This window comes from Hyperoodon ampullatus (assembly GCF_949752795.1).
Source record: "Hyperoodon ampullatus genome assembly, chromosome: 15".
Classification (NCBI taxonomy): domain Eukaryota; kingdom Metazoa; phylum Chordata; class Mammalia; order Artiodactyla; family Ziphiidae; genus Hyperoodon; species Hyperoodon ampullatus.
The window spans coordinates 63,753,829-63,776,050 of record NC_136928.1 but is presented as its reverse complement, the minus strand read 5'-3'; the positions used below and the strand labels follow the sequence as shown (position 1 = coordinate 63,776,050).

General features: G+C 39.7%; 1 protein-coding gene across 1 annotated transcript in view; it reads right to left on the bottom strand.

Annotated features, from left to right (window-relative positions):
- SRD5A2 (steroid 5 alpha-reductase 2) overlaps positions 1-22,222 on the bottom strand; it is a gene marked incomplete at both ends in the record, with an annotated part of 51,825 nt that overhangs the window by 2,980 nt on the left and 26,623 nt on the right. Inside the window, 3 exons of the mRNA XM_079720961.1 lie at positions 61-211; positions 2,593-2,694; positions 6,904-7,067. Of these exons, the coding sequence (XP_079577087.1) occupies positions 61-211; positions 2,593-2,694; positions 6,904-7,067 (417 nt within the window). The remainder of the gene's footprint in view (positions 1-60; positions 212-2,592; positions 2,695-6,903; positions 7,068-22,222) is intronic.

The following is a 22,222-nucleotide window of genomic DNA, read 5'->3' as shown; positions in this document are numbered from 1 at the left end:
TAAAAGCCTATTTGGAGAAGAAAGCTATGTGGATGCTGCCACCTTGATTGAAAAGTTTACCTATGGTGGTGAAAAGCTCGCAGCCCAAGGAAACAAAGTGAGAAAAATGCAAATGCAAGTGCTGGGAGGGACCAAGTGGCCAGGGCATAGCCGATCCATTCAATGATCTCGCCAAGGAAATTGGCTCCAGAAACGTACGTGAACAAGCCACCTGCGTGCAGAAGAATCAACAAGTCAACCATCAGTGCTAGATCATTGCCGCATTAAAACCCCTGTGTTTTGTTCCAAAATACATAAGGGAACCTAGGATGAATGTGGGGCTGGAGACTGCCTTCAGAGTAATGGGAGTTTGGTGGAATCCTCTTGGGGAGAAGGGAAAACAGCATCAGCATCCTGTAGCCCTCAGAACATCCTGGAATTGTGAGGAGTGGCCCCAACTGCTGGATGGGCTCCATCTAAATCTCCAACAACTGCTGGACTACTGGCTCTGGACAGGACAAGGATGCGGTGCAGGAGGTTGGGGATGGTTTCGTTCTATTAAGTAACATTTCCAGCTACCACTCACCTTCTCACTCCTTCCCTGGACACCCACACAGCACGTCCACCACACACAAGTTAAAACAACACACCACGTGAAAACAATAAAAACCTGAACTGATGTGAGAATTAGTCAGATTCTCCTTTGGCATTTGCCCTCCCACTTCTGCAAAGCAGTACACTCCGTTCGAGTTTAAAGTACAGAGTGGGAGCTGCAAGGGTTTTGCCCTACTGGAGGCTGGTGAAGTCTGTTTCTATTGATTTTAAAGATTTCCTTTTCTACCCAACCTCTATTTCTGACCTCAAAACTGTATCTAGAAATCAACACATTTATAATGTTAGGAAATATATCCACACTCAATATTTCTGCCCCACACTAAACTGGGCAAGTTTCACCCCAAACAATTTTTTTTTTCCATACTTATACAAAGAATATTTTGTTTTTAAGTCACTATCTAACATAACTTAATAGTTGGAGACTAACCTTGGCAATTTCACTTTTAAGAGCTTTCTCTGCTCTTCTCTATTTGTCTAGTTACTGAATGAAGACTTAAAAAATCAAAGCCCCTTAAAGCTATCTTCCTGAAGGATGATATTGCATCAGCAGTTCCTGACCTGTAACTCCCCAGGAGTTAACACTGGCCTACCGCAAAGGGTCTATAAATAGTCTGTGAATAGAGCAAATGGTGTATCTCAACCTACAGTATTATTTTTGTTTGATGTAGGTACTGAAAGGATGTTAGCAACATTCAAATTCATTTAAGTGTTACCAAATTCCAAGTAGCTTTGTCATTATTTTTTTTAATCAGTGGATATTAGCCTGTGCTAACATCACGTCATAATTCAGTAATTTTTAAATGTAAATAAAGAGTTGTATTTACATCAAAAAGGGTGAGAGCCATTGACCTACACAAATACCCACCTAAAAATGTTGAAGGGTGACTTGGACGAATTCACTCCCACCTGCTTATACTTGTCAACCTCACACCTTGGTTACTTGGGAACAGTTAGGACTTCAAATATTCTGCACCTTTATCTCTGAAAATGCACTTGTACTTGTTAGACTTCCCATCCTAATTTTTGATTAAGTAAATATGGTTCTCTACACCTTTTAGAACATACGAGTGGCAGGAAATAAACAAATACTACCCCCTGACTACTCACTAGGTAAGTCTAGTGAGACTTACTGAAGAGGACACATTTGTTGGTCATGCATGATTAGGCTTCATTTGCTAACCTAGGAAGGATCGACACTCCGTACATATGATTAATTTTTTGTGTCAAGTTGACTGGCCATGGGGTGCCCAGATATTTGGTTGACCGTTATTTCTGGGTGTGCCCGTGACGGTGTTTCTGGATAAGATTAACATTTGAATCAACAGACTGAGTAAAGCAGATTGTCCTCCCCAGGGCTGATGGTTATCCAATCCACTGGAGGCCTGAATAGAACAAAAAACAGGGTAAGGGAGAATTCACTCTCTGTTTTTGAGCTGGGACATTGGTCTTCTCCTGCATTCAGACTGGAACTTACACGGAAGCTCTCCCAGTTCTCAGGCCTTGGGACTCAGACTGGAAATTACACTGCCTACTCTCTGCGGGCTCCACCCTGTAGATGGAAGATCATGGGATTTCTCAGCCTCCATAGTCATGTGAGCCAATTCCTCATAATAATCCCTTTATTTATCAATGTCTAAATCTATATTCTATTGGTTCTATTTCTCTGGAGAACCCCAGTACAGCACATAATAATCTTACCTACTGCAACTAAGAGGCAGCCTACTTTCACCCTACACCAAACCCCTCCCTCCCCCCACCTGCAGGGTATTGTGATCAGGAACCTTCCTGGGGGCTCTTCTCTTGAACTTCCAGGTTCAGATGAGGACTGCAAATGTGCTGTGGGGTAGGATGGGATGTGGAGGAGAAGTCAGGGACATATTGGGATATATTGTGTCATCTGGGCCCTCTCTGCCCCCTGTCCCTTTGTTACTCATAGTGTAATTCCTGAGACAGGCTCTCAAGGAGGAGTGGGAATCTGGAGGGCAGGGGAGACATTACCTTGTGGAATCCTATAGATGATTTCTCCAGGCTTCCTGAGCTGGCGCAATATATAGTCACTGTGAATGTTGATTCCCATTCCCAAAATAAATAAGAAGACACCTTGGCAAAGAAGAGAGGGAGAAGTTAAAAATATATCCTGTTTTTGGTGTTTTTCTCACAATCTAAAGTTTTTGTTGTTGCTATTGTTTTTCTAAAAATGAAGGGAAGGGCATTTGACTTCAAATTTTAAGAATGAAACTAAGGCAAAAAAGTGGGGGAGGGGGCAACTAACCCTGGTCCTAAACTTGAATGAAGGGGCTGTGCTCTTTCATAAACCAAAGGGCTGAAAATGCACAGTGTCACGTGATAGAGACAAGTGGGAAAGGAGAGAGGGAGGCCCTACCATCATGCAATACTTAAATAAGTAAATAAACAAATAAATGAATGAATAAATAGCAAGCTTTCGGCCCATTCACAGATAATCAAACCATGGTCGGCAAACTCAATAGCCAACTCTAATCCCTTCTCCTTTGCCACCCCCACTACAGAGGCTGAGAGACGGTCTTGTGACCTAGTTCTGCCAAGAGGATGTAAAAGGAAGTCTTCTGGAGGTTTCCTTGGAAATCTTTTGCTTTTCTGATAAAGGGGGCTAAATGGGACCAGTGCCTCTATGGCCTCCCTCTTCCTTTGTTGCCAGATGCGATGCCTTGAGCTACAGGAAATGTCTTGCAACCATGAAGTGACTGTGATGAGGACTAGAAGTAAATATTCTCACAACAGTGGAGCAGAAAGTGCCTGGGGTCTTAATGACACCAGCAAGCAGCTGAAGGAATGCAGAAGCCACCTACCCTTGGACAGTCTTGTTATGTAAGAAATATAAATTCTTAATTATTTAAGTCACTAAGAGTTGGGTTTCTGTGACTTATTGCTGAGAGCACTACTGATTGATATACCCACGTTCATGGAAGTAGTCGGAGAGCTTGGCACCTAGCAAACTGGTTTCCACCATGGCCAGTTCACACACACACTCCCCTTCCCCATTCACAGGTACAGAAAGGACCCTGGTCTGAGATGAGCTCGGGTCAGGGATGCTATGTATTACATCCCAATGGGCCCAGAATCACTCACTGCGCCACATAGACGCCCAACCCCAGCTCTCAGCCAAGTGTATTTGTGCTGATCAAAATACATCAGGCAGGGGACTTCCCTGGTGGTGCAGTGGTTAAGAATCTGCCTGCTAGTGCAGGGGACATGGGTTCGATCCCTGGTCTGGGAAGATCCAACATGCTGTGGAGCAACTAAGCCCGCAAGCCACAACTACTGAGCCCGCTCACCACAACTACTGAAGTCTGTGTGCCCCAGAGCCCATGCGCTGCAACTACTGAGCCCACATGCTGCAACTACTGAAGCCTGCACACCTAGAGCCCGTGCTCTGCAACAAGAGAAGCCACCACAATGAGAAGCAAGTGGACCGCAACAAAGAGTAGCCCCCGTCTGCCGCAACTAGAGAAAGCACACATGCAGCAAAAAAGACCCAACGCAGCCAAAACTAAAAATAAAATAAATTTAAAAGAACAAACATCAGGCAAAAAGCAAGAACAGCTGAATTAAAAACAGTCACATCTACTCTCACCTCATTTGCTATGAAATGAAACAATGATTGTTAATGTTGTCTTGTCAAAAGATTATTAGCCTGGAAGAAAGGAAACCTGGGAAGGGACACCAGTGGAGGGAGGACAAGGGGGTGGGAAAGGGAGGGGAGATAGCATGCACAACAGTGGAAAAGCAGGCACCTTAGATCCGATGTCTGTGTGTCCTTGGACAAGTCACTTAACCTCTCTCAGCCTCAGTGTTCTTATCTGTAAAATGTAGATTCTAACAGTACCTATCTTACAAGGATGGTATGAGACTCATTCATGTGTTGATTCTTTCATTAACTTATTCAGATAACATGTGTTGAGGTCTTACTAAGTACCAAGCACTGTCCTAAACACCAGGGATATAGTAGTGAGAAAAACAGTCAAGGTGTCTGTTCTCATAGAGCTTACATTTCAGTGGAGAAACACAGAAATGAATTAAAATAATGAAAAATTTTAAATCACATAATATCACTACAAAGCAGAAAATCAAGGTAGGATAAGGAGATAAAGAGTGAATTGGGGTGGGGAGGAAGTGTCTCTACTTTAGATGAGGTCAATAGGGAAAGCTTTTCTGAAGATCTGGCATCTGTCCTATGATTTGAATAATGAGAATACAAAGATCTGAGGAAGAGCATTCTGGTAGAGGAACTAACAGATGCAAAGGTCCTGAGGCTAGTATAGGTTTAGCATGTCTAAGAAACAGAAGGAAGGTGCTACAGTTAATGCTTTAAGATAGATGGTGGGGGGCAGGGGGTGGTGGTAATGAGGAGATGAGAAGAGGATGGAACTTTCAAAATCCCATCAAGCTCTACAGGATATGGTGAGGAGTGTGGATTTTTAACTGCAACAGGAAGCCGATGGCAGGTTTTAAGCTGGGGAGAATAGGATCTGATGTCAGTTTATTATCATTATAAAAGAAGTATATATGTTTTGTGGAAGATGAAATGCTAATTAGCAGAAATAAGAAAACCAAGACACTTTGTTCCTACCACCCAGGAACTACCACCATTAAACACTTTGGTGCATGTCCTTCCAGATCTTCATCTTATGTAACATCTAGGCATATTCCAATTTCCTCAAATGTCCCCAGAATACCACTTCTAGCTGGTTCGTGTAAACCAAAGTCCAATATAGGGCCACACCTGACATCTGGTCATTACATCCTTTAAGGACATTTTCATCTAGCCCAGACCCCTGTCTTTTTTTTTTTTTAGGACACTGACTTCTTAAAAAGACCAGACAGTGGTCCCTCAGAAAGCCCCCCTTTTTAGATAAGACTGGCTTATTTCCTCATGGTGGCATCTAACTTATTTTATTCTTTGTATTTCCTGTAAACTGGCATAAATCATTTTCTTGTGTGGTTATGGGATCAGTTTAATAACTATACAGTTAGGTACATTTATTTATCTCTTCTCAGTGTTGAGCAACTTTCATTTGGATTTTTAATTAAGTTATGAAGTTTCATGACTCCAAGGACAAAACTGTATTAAAAGAAAATTTCTGCCCACCATCCCATTCTCTTTTCCCCAAACTCTACAGATAACCTTTTTAAAAAGTTTCTTTTTTATCAATCCAATAGTTCCTCCTTCAATTTTTTACACAAAAAGCAGCACACTATACACACTGTGCACACTTTATTTAACCACATGTTCTAGAGATGTCTCCAAATGAGCACAGAGACATTTCTTGCTTTTGTTTTGCTTTGTTTGGTTGCTTTTGTGGCTCCAGAATACTCATTGGGTGCATGTATCAGCATTCGTACAACTAATCCTCTGGCCATTCGTGTGTTCAAATGTTCCCTCTGACCTCTGTGTGGAGAAGGAGCTACTGAAGGTCAGGACTGGAAGTAGGACATTTAGCTTGAAGGTCACCATGGCAGTCCAGGCAAGAGGTCATCCTGGCTCAGACCAGGATGAAGTTAGTGCAGTCATGGAGAGCTGAGCTCAGTCGGCACAAGTTTTAGAACTAGAGGCAGCTGTACTAAGCTGATGGAGAGAACGTGATATGTGATGTAAAGAGAGGGATTAAGGATAACCTCTGCCTTTTTCCTTTGAGCCAAAAGAATGTACAAACAGTTGAACCTTTACTTTAGTAAAGAACTTTAGTTCCTCTTGCAGATAATGAAAAAAATTCAATGATCAGTGTTTTCTACTATTCTGGATAGGTGGTCAGGAAAAGTCTCTCTGAGGAGGTGTGAATTAATAGACACCTAAATAAAGGGAGGGAGCAAGCTCCCCGAGTATACAGGGACTGAGCATTCTACACAGAGGCTGTAGTCTGTACGACAGCTCTGGAGCAGGACAAACTTGAGTATTCCAGGTCCAGCAGGAAAGCCACTGAGGCTACAGCGCAGTGAGATGGATGGAGATAGGAAATGAAGTCAGGAAATGGGGCAGGACAAAGAACATTTCTGATTCATAGGCAGTGGTAAGAAATTTGTATTTTATCCTGAGAGTAACAGAAATGCATTGGAGGGTTTTGAGATGGGTAATGACACAATGTTTTTCAAAGATCTCTCACGCTGCTATACAGAGAAAAGACCAGGGTGGAGGTGGTCGTGGGGTGGGGGGTGGGGGGAATGGAATCCTTGGAAGGTTATTGCAGTAGGATAGGGAGAGGTAATGGTGATTTAGCCTGTGGGAAGGGGTGTTAACTGGGGTATGGGTGAGAAGCAGTCAGATTCACTTACCCAAGCTAAACCGTATGTCTGTGTACCACTCAGCAGGGTATTCAGCACAGTAAACCAGATAGTAGCCTTGGAGGAGTCCATTTCCCATGCAGAAGACAAAGCCTCTGAAAAGGAATACAACTGGAAACGGCCTCCCTCTAGTGAGCAGTGAGTAAACGAATGTCCTAGGGTATATGGGGGAGAAAGGTCAGGATCCATTGTTAAAAAAAAAAAAATCAATCAATGAGGTGAAGCAACAGGCAATCACATCAAACCTATTTTTAAAAACCATTTTCCTTAAATGTATGCAATGAAAGAACATTATTATCTGGTTCTAGAGCAATCATTTAGGCTATTATTTGTCTTGTTTCATTAAAATGCATAGTAGCTACCATGCATTTCAAGCCACAACAGCCTTGAAAGGTAAATTTCATCCTTATAAATTAAGTTAATAAATTCAATCCTATAAACACAGGACTGGAGATCAGCTTTACATGGATCCAGAAGTGAAATCCAGATTACACTGGAAGAAAGATAAAGCCAGGCTTATCCCACGTAGCAGTGGAATGGAATTGTGATAGGAGTCGTTCAGACATATGTGGCTTTCCATATGTCTCTCTAATATGATTTCATTACTGATATTGTAGCATTCCCTAGAAAGTGGGCTGCAGAACCCCTTGAGAAAAGTGAGAGATTCCTTTAAATGCTAGGAACTATGAATCTAGAGGAATCTAGGAAGACGTTAAAAAATATAAATAATGTCAAAATTAAAATTTGCCCAAGATATAATGCTAAATACTAGACAGCAAACTATGTCCTGTTTTTGATTTTTCTTCTTTTATGGTGCAATATAACCATCATACAGGAAAGTTCATAAACCTATGTGAATAGTTTAATGAATTACTATCAAATAAACACCCATAAAGTCACTAACCCAAGTCAAGAAATGGAATATTGCCATCACCTGGAAGCCTCCTATGCGTCCCTCCTGTTCATAGTACCACCATTACCCCAGAGGTAACCACCATTCTGATTCCTGTAATAATCATTTCCTTTTGCTTCTTTACAATTTTACCTCATTTGTATGCATCCCTAAAAATATAGTTTATTTTGCTCATATTTAATTCCATATGAAAGGAAACTCATCATTATGTTTCTAAGACTTAATCATGTTGTTGTGGATGGCTATAGTTCATTTATTTTCATTGTTGTATATTATTGTCATGTATGAATATACCACATGTGCTTATGTATTTTACTTTGATGAATATTTGAGTTCCTTCCATAGTGTTCTACTTACTCAAAGATAATTTTCCCAACCCACACACATATGGTCGCCTTATTTTTGATAAAGGAGGCAAGAATATACAATGGAGAAAAGACAGTCTCTTCAATAAGTGGTGCTGGGAAAACTGGACAGCTACATGTAAAAGAATGGAATTAGAACACTCTCTAACACCACACACAAAAATAAACTCAAAATGGATTAAAGACCTAAATGTAAGGCCAGACACTATCAAATTCTTAGAGGAAAACATAGGCAGAACATTCTATGACATAAATCACAGAAAGATCCTTTTTGACCCACCTCCTAGAGAAATGGAAATAAAAAATAAATAAACAAATGCGACCTAATGAAACTTCAAAGCTTTTGCACAGCAAAGGAAAACATAAACAAGACCAAAAGACAACACTCAGAATGGAAATGAAGCAACTGACAAAGGATTAATCTCCAAATTTTACAAGCAGCTCATGCAGCTCAATATCAAAAAAACAAACAACCCAATCCAAAAATGGGCAGAAGACCTAAACAGACATTTCTCCAAAGAAGATATACAGATTGCCAACAAACACATGAAAGGATGCTCAACATCACTAATCATTAGAGAAATGCAAGTCAAAACTACAATGAGGTATCACCTCACACCAGTTAGAATGGGCATGATCAGAAAATCTATAAACACCCAATTCTAGAGAGGGTGTGGAGAAAAGGGAACCCTCTTGCACTGCTGGTGGGAATGTAAATTGATACAGCCACTATGGAGAACAGTATGAAGGTTCCTTAAAAAACTAAAAATAGGACTAACATATGATCCAGCAATCCCACTACTCAGCATATACCCACAGAAAACCATAATTCAAAAAGACACATGCACCCCAATGTTCATTGCAGCACTCTTTACAATAGCCAGGTCATGGAAACCACCTAAGTGTCCATCGACCGACAAACAGATAAAGAAGACGTGGTAAATATATACAATGGAATATTACTCAGCCATAAACAGGAACGAAATTGGGTCATTTGTAGAGACATGGATGGACCTGAGACTGTCATACGGAGTGAAGTAAGTCAGAAAGAGAAAAACAAATACCGTATGCTAACTCATATATGTGTAATCCAGAAAAGTGGAACAGTTGAACTCGTTTGCAAGGCAGAAATAAAGACACAGATGCAGAGAACAAATGTATGGACACCAATGGGGAAAACGGGTGTGTGGGGGGTGTGTGTGGGATGAATTGGAAGTTTGGGGTTGATACATATATACTAATATGGATAAAATAGATAACTAATAAGAACCCGCTGTGTAAAAAAATAATAATAAATAAAATAAAATTCAAAAAAAGCTAAGGAGAAAAAAATAGATATATTGGACTTCATCAAAATTAAGAGCTTTTGTTCAGCAAAGAACATTATTAAGAAAGTAAATTGACAACCTACAGAATGGGAGAAAATGTTTCCAAAGCAATATCTGATTATACTTTTATATCCAGATATATAAAGAACTACAACACAACAACAAAGACAAACAACTCAATTAAAAGGGCAACGGATTTGAATAGACATTACTCCGAAAAAGATAAACAAATGTTCAATAAGCACATGAAAGGATGCTCAACACCTTTAGAGATTAGGAAAATGTCAACCAAAACCATAATGATATACCACTTTAAGGCAACTAGGAGGGCTACAATTTAAACAAAAAAGAAAAGAACAAGTGTTGGTGAGGAGAAATTAGAACTATTATACATTGTTGGTGGGAATGTAAAATGGTGTAGCCACTTCAAAAAAAACAGCCTGACAGTGCCTCAGAAAGTTAAACAGAGTTACCATATGACCCAGAATTTCCACTCCTAGGTATCTACCCTAAATAAATGAAAATGTATGTTAACACATAACTTGTACACAAATGTTCATAGCAGCATTATTCATAGTAGCCAAAAAATAGAAACAATGTCCATCAACTGATGAATAAACAAAAATGTTATAAATCCATACTGATGGCATATTATTAAACTATAAACCACATGGATGAACCTTGAAAACAGTATCTTAGGTGAAAGAAGCTAGCACAAAAGCAACATATTTTATGATTCCATTTATATGAAATATCCAGAATAGGCAAGTCCTTAGAGACAGAAAGTAGATTGAAGGTTGGCAGGAGATGGGGAATTAAGGAACGGGGAGTGACTGTTACCAGGTACAGGACTTCCTTTTGGGGTGATGAAAATATTCTGGAATTAGATAGTGGTAATGATTGCACAATATTTTGGATATACTAAAAACCAGTGAATTGTACATTTAACATGGTGCATTTTATGATACGTGAGTTACATCTCCATTTTTTAGGTTAAGTAAGAGAAAATTCTGGCAGTGGAGCCCAGAGGTTAAATTGTAGGGCTTCTTCCACTTACCAGATGGATGACCCTGTCACTTAACTTCACTATGTCTGTTTCCTCCTCTGCTCATTTCATAGCATTGTAAAGGTTAAGTGAATTAATATACTCAAAGTGCTTAGAACAGGATAAATAATAAAAGCTGATTAAATATGTTGTTTTTGTAAACATTATCTTTATTAGGTTGTTGTTGACATTACTCTTCTATTCAGGTACAGGATGTTCCTTTCCACATATTTGGGTCTTTTTTTGTGCATCCCTCAGTAGGTTTTACAGTTTTTTCATATATATTTTGCATATTTTTAATGTTTAAATCCAAGGGTTTTTTAAAAGGGTTTTAAAAAGGTTTTATTCTTTTTTAAATTGTGTTACTGTAAATAGGATTTTCCATTTACATCTGTAATTGTTTTACATATACAAGAAGGCCTTTGATTTTTTAACATTAATTTTGTTCCCAGCCACATCCTGAACTCCCTTATTATTTATAATAGTTTTTCAGTATATTTTCCAGGTCTATCAGCATTTGCAAATAATGTTACACTCCTCTCTTTAAAAAGAATCTGGAAGCATTTGTTCCTTGACCATGCTCTGGAATGACATAAATAGCACCAGAATTACCCATATTTAAATATTTGGCAGAAGCCCTTTGTGAAATCTACCTTGGACTGTATTATTGGGAGGAGGAGTTGTTAATATTATTGATCACATTTCTATTTCTCTCATGGTAATCGGTTTGTTTAGATTATCTATGCTTTCTGGGGCATCCTAATAAATTCTGGAAAATTTATATTTTCATGGAAAATCATGCATATTATTCAAGTTTTTGAATGCATCTGTAAAAAACTAAGATAGTATTTTATGACACTTTTAAACTTCAGTATATTTGCTTATTACTCCATCACCACAAGGATTCTACATACTGTCTTTTCATCACCACAGATGTATGCCTACCCTCTTCCAACCCCTGGTAACCACTAATCTGTTATCCCTTTCCATAGTTTTATCATTTCAAGATATTATGTAAATGGACTCATACATATGTAACCTTTGAAATCAGCTTTCTTCACTCAGGATATCTCTCTCGAGATTCATCCAAGCCCTAAGACATATTTGTTAGTGAAAAAAGAAAGCTGTAAAATAGTATCTAAAATTTGCCACCTTTTCATAATCAAGAAAGGGAAATAAGAATATATATACATATTTGCTTATTTTTATAAAAGCTTTATTGAGATAAAATTAACATACCTAAAATTCACCCTTTTAAAGTGCACAATTCAGTGTTTTTTAGTATATTCACAAAGGTGTGCAGCCATCACCACTATCTAATTCCAGAACATCTTCATTACCACAAAAAGAGACTCCATACCTAGTGGCAGTCAATCCCAATTTCCCCCACTCCCTAGCCCCTGGAAACCAGCAATCTATTGCTAATATCTGTCTGAAAGGATTAGCCTGTTCTGAATATTTCATATAAATGGAATCATATAATATGTGGTCTTTTGTGACTGACTTCTTTCATTTAGCATAATGTTTTCAAGGGTCACCCACGTTGTATCACTACTTAATTTCATTTTTATAGCCAAATAATAGTTAATTGTATGGATATATGACATTTTGTTTACCCATTTGTCAGCTGATAGAAATTTGGGTTGTTTCCACTTTTTTTTTTTAACATCTTTATCGGAGTATAATTGCTTTACAATGTTGTGTTACTTTCTGCTGTATAATAAAGTGAATCAGCTATATGTATACATATACCCCCATATCCCCTCCCTCTTGCATCTCCCTCCTACCCTCCCTATCCCACCCCTCTAGGTGGTCACTAAGCACAGAGCTGATCTCCCTGTGCTGTGCAGCTGCTTCCCACTAGCTATCTATTTTACATTTGGTAGTGTATATATGTCTATGCTACTCTCTCACTTTGTCCCAGCTTACCTTTAGCCCTCCCCGTGTCCTCAAGTGCATTCTCTACATCTGCTTCTTTATTCCTGTCCTGCCCCTAAGTTCATCAGAATCTTTTTCTTTTTTTTTTTTAGATTCCATATATATATGTGTTAGCATACGGTATTTGTTTTCTCTTTCTGACTTACTTCACTGTGTATGACACACTCTAGGTCCATCCACCTCACTACAAATAACTCAATTTCATTTCTTTTTATGGTTGAGTAATATTCCATTGTATATATATGTCACATCTTCTTTATCCATTCACTTGTCAATGGACACTTAGGTTGATTCCATGTCCTGGCTATTGTAAATAGTGCTGCAGTGAACATTGTGGTACATGTCTCTTTTTGAATTATGGTTTTCTCAGGGTATATGCCTAGTAGTGGAAATTTTTGATGATGGCCATTCTGACTGGTGTGAGGTGATACCTCATTGTAGTTGGGCTTATTTATTTTTGGGTTTTTTTTTTTTTTAGGTACAAGGGCCTCTCACTGTTGTGGCCTCTCCCGTTGCATAGCACAGGCTCCGGACATGCAGGCTCAGCGGCCATGGCTCACGGGCCCAGCCGCTCTGCAGCATGTGGGATCTTCCCAGACCGGGGCACGAACCCGTGTCCCCTGCATCGGCAGGCGGACTCTCAACCAATGCGCCACCAGGGAAGCCCCTCATTGTAGTTTTGATTTGCATTTCTCTAATGATTACTGATGTTGAGCATCCTTTCATGTGTTTCTTGGCAATCTGTATATCTTCTTTGGAGAAATTACTTTTTAGGTCTTCTGCCTGTTTTCGGATTGGGTTGTCTGTTTTTTTGATATTAGGCTGCATGAGCTGCTTGTATATTTTGGAGATTAATCCTCTGTCAGTTGCTCCATTTGGAAATATCTTCTCCCATTCTGAGCATTGTCGTTTCATCTTGTTTATGGTTTTCTTTGCTGTGCAAAAGCTTTTAAGTTTCATTAGGCCCCATTTATTTTTATTTCCATTTCTCTAGGAGGTGGGTCAAAAAGTATCTTGCTGTCATTTATGTCAGAGTGTTATGCCTATGTTTACCTCTAAGAGTTTTATAGTGTCTGGCCTTACATTAAAGGTCTTTAATCCATTTTGAGTTTATTTTTGTCTATGGTGTTAGGAAGCATTCTAATTTCATTCTTTTACATGTAGCTGTCCACTTTTCCCAGCACCACTTATTGAAGAGGCTGTCTTTTCTCCATTGTATATTCTTGCCTCCTTTATCAAAGATAAGGTGACCATATGTGCATGGGTTTATCTCTGGGCTTTCTATCCTGTTCCATTGATCTCTATTTCTATTGTTGTGCCAGGACCATACTGTCATGAATACTGTTGCTTTGTAGTATATTCTGAAGTCAGGGAGCCTGATTCTTCCAGCTCCGTTTTTTTCCCTCAAGACTGCTTTGGCTATTTGGGGACTTTTGTGTTTCCATATGAATTGTGAAATTTTTTGTTCTACTTCTGTGAAAAATGCCAGTGGTAGTTTGATAGGGATTGCATTGTATCTGTAGATTGCTTTGGGTAGTAATTTTCAAAATACTGATTCTTCTTCCAATCCAAGAACATGGTATATATCTCCATCAGTTTGTATCATTTTTAATTTCTTTCATCAGTGTCTTATAGTTTTCTGCATACATGTCTTTTGTCTCCTTAGGTAGGTTTATTCCTAGGTATTTTATTCTTTTTGTTGCAATGATAAATGGGAATCTTTCCTTAATTTCTCTTTCAGATTTTTCGTCATTAGTGTATAGGAATGCAAGAGATTTCTGTGCATTAATTTTGTATCCTGCTACTTTACCGAATTCATTGATTAGCTCAAGTAGTTATCTGGTAGCATTTTTAGGATTCTCTATGTATAGTATCATGTCATCTGCAAACAGGGACAGTTTTACTTCTTTTCTGGTTTTTTTTTTTTTTTTTTTTTTTTTTTTTTTTTTGCGGTACGTGGGCCTCTCACTGTTGTGGCCTCTCCCATTGTGGAGCACAGGTTCCAGACACGCAGGCTCAGCGGCCATGGCTCATGGGCCTAGCTGCTCCGCGGCATGCGGGATCCTCCCGGACCAGGGCACGAACCCATGTCCCCTGCATCGGCAGGCGGACTCTCAACCACTGTGCCACCAGGAAAGCCCAGTTTTACTTCTTTTCTGATTTGGATTCCTTTGATTTCTTTTTCTTCTCTGATTGCTGTGGCTAAAACTTCCAGAATTATGCTGAATAATAGTAGTGAGAGTGCGCAACCTTGTCTTGTTCCTGTTCTTAGAGGAAATGGTTTCAGTTTTTCACTGCTGAGAATGACATTGGCTGTGAGTTTGTCATATATGGCCTTTACGATGTTGAGGTATGTTCCCCCTATGCCTACTTTCTAGAGAGTTTTTATCATAAATGGGTGTTGAATTTTGTCGAAAACTTTTTCTGCATCTATTGAGATTATCATATGGTTTTTATCCTTCAATATGTCAATATGGTGTATCACATTGATGATTTGTGTATACTGAAGAATCCTTGCATTCCTGGGATAAACCCCACTTGATCATGGTGTATGATCCTTTTAACATGCTGTTGGATTCTGTTTGCTAATATTTTGTTGAGAATTGTTGCATCTATGTTCATCAGTGATATTAGCCTGTACTTTTCCTTTTTGGGACATCTTTGTCTGGTTTTGGTATCAGGGTGATGGTGGCCTCGTAGAATGAGTTTGGGAGTGTTCCTCCCTCTGCTAATTTTGCAAGAGTTTGAGAAGGATAGGTGTTAGCTCTTCTCTAAATGTTTGATAGAATTCGCCCACGAAGTCATCTCGTCCTGGGCTTTTGTTTTTTGAAAGATTTTTAATTACAGTTTCAATTTCAGTGCTTGTGATTGGTCTGTTTATATTTTGTATTTCTTCCTGGTTCAGTCTTGGAAGGTTGTGCTTTTCTAAGAATTTGTCCATTTCTTCCAGGTTGTCCATTTTATTGGCATATAGTTGCTTGTAGTCATCTCTCATGATCCTTTTATTTCTGCAGTGTCAGTTGTTACTCCTCCTTTTTCCTTTCTAATTCTATTGATTTGAGTCTTCTCCCTTTTTTTTTTGATGAGTCTGGTCAATGGTTTATCAATTTTGTTTATCTTCTCAAAGAACCAGCTTTTAGTTTTATTGATCTTTGTTACTGTTTCCTTCATTTCTTTTTCATTTATTTCTGATCTGATGTTTATGATTTCTTTCCTTCTGCTTATTTTGGGGTTTTTTTGTTCTTCTTCTCTAATCTCTTTAGGTGTAAGATTAGGTTGTTTATTTGAGATGTTTCTTGTTCCTTGAGGTAGGATTGTATTGCTATAAAGTTCCCACTTAGAATTCCTTTTGCTACATCCCTTTGGTTTTGGGCCATTGTGCTTTCATTGTCATTTGTTTCTAGGTACTTTTTGATTTCCTCTTTTATTTTTTCAGTGATTTCTTAGTTATTTAGTAGTGTATTGTTTAGGCTTCATGTGTGTGTGTGTGTTTGTGTTTTTTTTACAGTTTTTTTCCTGTAATTGATATCTAGTGTCAAAGCGTTGTGGTCGGAAAAGATACTTGATATGATTTCAATTTTCTTAAATTTACCAAGGCTTGATTTGTGACCCTAGACATGACCTATCCTGGAGAATGTTCCATAAGCACCTGAGAAGAAAGTGTATTCTGTTGTTTTTGGGTGGAATGTCCTATAAATATCAATTAAGTCCATCTTGTCTAATGTGTCATTTAAAGCTCGTGTTTCCTTATGTATTTTCACTGTGGATGATCTGTTCATTGGTAAAAGTAGGGTATTAAAGCCCCCTACTATTATTGTGTTACTGTCGATTTGCCTTTTATGGCTGTTAGCATTTGCCTTATGTATTGAGGTGCTCTGTGTTGGGTACATAAATGTTTACAATTGTTATATCTTCTTGGATTGATCCCTTTATCATTATGTAGTGTCCTTTCTTGTTTCTTGTAACATTCTTTATTTTAAAGTCTATTTTATCTGATATGAGAATTACTACTCCAGCTTTTTTTAATTTCCATTTGCATGGAATATCTTTTTTCCATCCCCTCACTTTCAGTCTGTATGTGTCCCTAAGTCTGAAGTGGGTCTCTTGTAGACAGACAGCATACATACGGTCTTGTTTTTGTATCCATTCAGCCAGTCTATGTCTCTTGGCAGGAGCATTTAATCCATTTATATTTAAGGTAACTATCCATCGATATACATGTTCCTATTATCATTTTCTTAATTGTTTTGGGTTCGTTTCTGTATGTCTTTTCCTTCTCTTGTGTTTCATGCCTAGAGAAGTTCCTTTAGCATTTGTTGTAAAACAGGTTTGGTGGTGCTGATTTCTCTTAACTTTTGCTTGTCTGTAAAGTTTTTAATTTCTGCATTGAATCTGAATGAGATCCATGCTGGGTAATCTTGGTTGAAGGTTTTTCCCTTTCCTCACTTTAAATATGTCCTGCCACTCCCTTCTGGCTTGCAGAGTTTCTGCTGAAAGATCAGTTGTTAATCTTATGGGGTTCTTTTGTATGTTATTTGTTGCTTTCCCCTTGCTGATTTTAGTATTTTTTCTTTGTATTTAATTTTTGATAGTTTGATTAATATGTGTCTTGGCATGTTTCTCCTTGAATTTATTCTGTATGGGAGTCTCTGAACTTCCTGGACTTGATTGACTATTTCCTTTCCCATGTTAGGGGAGTTTTCAAGTATAATCTCTTCCAATATTTTCTCAGACCCATTCTTTTCCTCTTCTTCTGGGACCCCTATAATTCGAATGTTGCTGCATTTAATGTTGTCCCAGAAGTCTCTGAGACCTTCCTAAATTACTTTCATTCTTTTTTCTTTATTCTGCTCTATGGTAGTTATTTCCACTCTTTTATTCTCAAGGTCACTTATCCATTCTTCTGCCTCAGTTATTGTTATTGATTCCTTTCAGATAATTTTTAATTTCATTTATTTTGTTGTTCATTATTGTTTGTTTGCTCTTTAGTCCTTTTAGGTCCTTGTTAAATGTTTCTTGTATTTTCTCCATTCTGTTTCCGAGATTTTGGATCATCTTTACTATCATTATGCTGAATTGTTTTTCAGGTAGACTGCCTATTTCCTCTTCATTTGTTTGCTCTGGTGGGTTTTTATTTTGCTCCTTCATCTGCTGCATATTTCTCTGTCTTCTCATTTTCTTTAACTTACTGTTTGGGGTCTCCTTTTTGCAGGCTGCAGGTTCATAGTTCCTGTTGTTTTTTTGTGCCTACCCCCAGTGGGTAAGGTTGGTTCAGTGGCTTGTGTAGGCTTCCTGGTGGAAGGGATTGGTGCCTGTGGTCTGGTGGGTGGGGCTGGATCTTGTCTTTCTGTTGGGCAGGGCCACATCCGGTGGTGTGTTTTGGGATGTCTGTGAACTTAGTATGATTTTAGGAAGCCTATCTGCCAATGGGTGAGGTTGTGTTTCTGTCTTGTTAGTTGTTTGGCATGGGGCATCCAGCACTGGAGCTTGCTGGCTGTTGGGCGAAGCCGGGTCTTAGTGTTTAGGTGGAGATCTCTGGGAGAGCGCTTGCCAATTGATATTACATGGGACTGGGAGGTCTCTGGTCGTCCAATGTCCTGAACTCAGATCTCCCACCTTGGAGGCTCAGGCCTGACACCAGGCCAGAGCACCAAGACTCTGTCAGCCACATGGCTCAGAGGAAAGGGAGGAAAAAAAAAAGGAAAAAAATAAAATTAAAATTAAATAATTATTAAAATAAAAAAATTAAATTAAAAAAAAATGGGAACCAAACCAATAAACAAATCCACCAATGATAACAAGTTCTAAAAAGTAAACTAAGAGGGCTTCCCTGGTGGCGCAGTGGTTGAGAGTCCGCCTGCCGATGCAGGGGACACGGGTTCGTGCCCCGGTCTGGGAAGATCCCACATGCCGCGGAGCGGCTGGGCTCGTGAGCCATGGCCGCTGAGCCTGTGCGTCCGGAGCCTGTGCTCCACAATGGGAGAGGCCACAACAGAGAGAGGCCCACGTACAGCAAAAAAAAAAAAAAAAAAAAAAGAGTAAACTAAGATAAGCATGAAAATCAGAAACAAATCAGTAGCAGTTGCTCTCAAAGTCCACCACCTCAATTTTGGGACAATTCTTTGTCTATTCAGGTATTCCACAGATGCAGGGCTCAAGTTGACTGTGGGGATTTAATCCCTGCTCCTGAGGCTGCACGGAGAAATTTCCCTTTCTCTTCTTTGTTCGCACAGCTCCTGGTGTTCAGTTTTGGTTTTGGTCCCACCTCTGCGTGTAGGTCTCCCTCAGGCATCTGTTCCCCACCCAGACAGGAGGGGGTTAAAGCAGCAGCTGATTATGGTGCTCTTGCTCACTCAGGCCATGGAGAGGGAGGGGTATGGTAGTCTTAATTGGAACGTGGGGCAAGCCTGCAGCATCAGAGGCTGGCATGACATTGCAACCGCCTGAGGCATGCCGTGTGTTCTCCCAGGGTAGTTGTCTCTAGATCGTGGGACCCTGGGAGTGGCGGGCTGCATGGGCTCCAGGGGGGTGTGGATAGTGACCTGTGCTTGCACACAGGATTCTTGGTGGCAGCAGCAGCAGCGTTAGCATTTCATGCCCGTCTCTGGGGTCCAAGCCGATAGTCACGGCTCACGCCCATCTCTGGAGCTTGCTTAGGCAGTGCTCTGCCTTCTGTGGGCACATGGAGAAGGAATCCTCTCTCCTCGTGCACCCCAAAACCATGGTCTCTTGCCTCTTTGGCAGGTCCAGACTCCCTCCTGGCTAGCTGTGGTGCACTAGCCCCCTCAGGCTGTCTTCACACAGCCAACCCCAGTCCTCTCCCTGGAGTCTGATCTCCGAAGCCCAAGCCTCAGCTCCCAGCCTGCACCCATCCCGAAGGGTGAGCAGACAAGCCTCTCGGGCTGGTGAGTGCTGGTTGGCACTGATCCTCTGTGCGGGAATCTCTCCGCTTTGCCCTCTGCACCCCTGTTGTTGTGCTCTCTTCTGTGGCTCCAAAGCTTCCCCCACCCACCCACCCCCCATCTCTGCCCGTGAAGGGGCTTCCTAGTGTGTGGAAACTTTTCCTCCTTCACAGCTCCCTCCCCGAGGTGCAGGTCCCTTCCCTATTCTTTTGTCTCTGTTTTTTCTTTTTTCTTTTGCCCTACCCAGGTACATGGGACGTTTCTTGCCTTTTGGGAAGTCTGAGGTCTTCTGCCATTGTTCAGTAGGTGTTCTGTAGGAGTTGTTCCACATGTAAATGTATTTTTGATTTATTTGTGGGGAGGAAGGTGATCTCCATGTCTTGCTCCTCTGCTATCTTGAAGGTCCCTCCCTGTTTCCACTTTTTAACTGCTATGAATAATGCTGCTATGAATATTCACATCTAAGTTTTATGTGTATGTATGTTTTCATTTTTCTCAGATAGATACCTAGGAGTGGAATTTTGGGGTCTTATGGTTAACATTTTGAGGAATTGACAGAATGTTTACCAAAGTGACCATATTTGCTTACTTCCCCCCCAAAAAAACCCCTAAAAGGATAAATGAGAAAGTAATTTAAAAAGATACTTACCTATAAAGGGCAGAAGGATGGGAGGGGATAAAGAGTGGAAGGGATTGACATGAAGTGAAACATTGCTGAATTTACCTTCTTCATATAGTTTTGAACTTTTGACCATGTAAATGCCTTTAAATACAAAAAATGATATCAAATATCAAAAAGTGAAGAAAGCAAATTGTAAAACTGAAAACAAACCAAAATATCGATATGAACCCAATTGTATATAAAACCAGTAACACACACACAAAAAAGAATAATTTCAAGTGACATGTGAACATAGTGCTCTGACCATATAGCCTTAGTGGGCTATATTCATTCTAAGCATGGAAAGAATGGCAAATATATAATAAGTTTTAATTTATTCTATTTTTACCAATAATAATGGTATTGTAGCTTATAAATTATTTTATGAATATTGTCAGATAGAGAAAAAAAGGAAATATGCTATGTAACTAAGAACTAAGATTTTCAGTGTAGAAGACACAAATATAAAATTAAATGAAAAGTTGTAATGTTAAATTTGAATTGAAAATATCAGTATGGATCCATGGCTTTTAAAACTGGCCCACTCGAAGATCTAGGAGAAATGGCACAACAGCAACAAAAACACACTAAGCAACTGGGTCTTCATTTGTAAATACCATTACTTAAAGGAAGCAGGGCACCACGGAGAAGTAGCTCATTCTAGATCAAAGTCAGGAAAAGTACAAGGTTGAGTCAGAAATTTTCTTTGTGTTGGAAAATAAGGAAACAATTGAAGATTAAACGGGAGACAGGAGTTGTCAAAATTACATAGATGCCAACTGGAAAGGAGTTCCACTGGCCAAATTTGTGACCAACTGGGTATCAAAAAGAATAATGACCATAGTTGATTATAAACATCTGTAAATGGAGGTTAATCATTACTACCTCACTGGATTCTTATAAAAATTAAATAAGATGGTGTAAGAAAAATTGCCTGACACAGGATAATTGCTAAACAATTTGTTTCTCCTCCTATTTATATAGGTTATGAAGCTTTGAGGGTGTGAGGGTGGCTTAAGTTCTTAGAGGAAAAGGGTTTTAGAAGGCTGAAGAAAGCCTATTAAAAGATAGCTGTTGGCCTCCCAATGTGGCCCTGTCAGTGCCAACAATGCCCTCAAAACAAGTCCAAAGGCAAAGTCCTTGCCTTTTGAAAACCCAGGACATAGTGCATGTAGTCATTTTCCAAATTAAATCATGTATCCATCCAACCTCTACCTTCTGGACCTTATAAGTTGTTTTGGGGTTTTTTTTTTTTTTTGTAATTCTTTTTAATTAATTAATTAATTATTTTAATAGAACTTTAGTTGCGGCATGTGGAATCTAGTTCTCTGACCAGGGATCAAACCCTGGCCCCCTGCATTTGGAGCGCAGAGCCTTAGCCACTGGATCACGAGGAAAGTCCCCAGACTGTCTAAGTTTGAATGCAAAGTCAGTACTCAATCACTTCTCATCCAAAGAGTATGTTCATCAAGACAGGCTCGCTACTATAATAAACAACTCCAGAGAGTTTCCATGTAATAAAAGCTCATTTCTTGCTTGTGTCAAGAACAGTACAATGCTGTTCAGGGGTGATGCTCTGCTCTATAATCATTGAGGATCCAGGCTCTTTCAGTGCATCTTCCTCCTCTGGCCAACAGACAAAGACAGCGTGGAGGATTGTGTAAAGGTTTTCTTAAGGGCCAGGCTGCGGACTAGAAGTAGCACATATAACTCCTACTTTCATTCCTTTGGCGCCACCCAACTGCAACAGCGACTGGGAAATGCAGCCTAGCTGCACAGGCAAAAGACTCCGGAAAGCCAGGAGTCCTGGAGAACAAATAAGACTCTTCTGTTCGGAAAAACTTTGCTATTGGAAAACTGGGAGCCATTTAAAATAAGTGTTTCCGTGTAGAAAGTGATAAAAACAATGGAGAGGAAGGGGAGGAGAGTCCACCCAAGAGGCTAAGAACCATTAGTGCTGTGGGGCTTTGCAGGTGAGCTTCACCTTCAGATCCCAATATGGCCTGAGACTCAGTTTCCCTGGGGTTTGGGTTTGGAACCACTTCCCTTTAATTCCCTCCTACACGTCTAATGTACATTTTCATTCTTTTGTGTTTGTTCTGATACAGAGCCTGATAAGCACTATGTAAATATAAAGTTTTCTATCACAGCTAAGTAA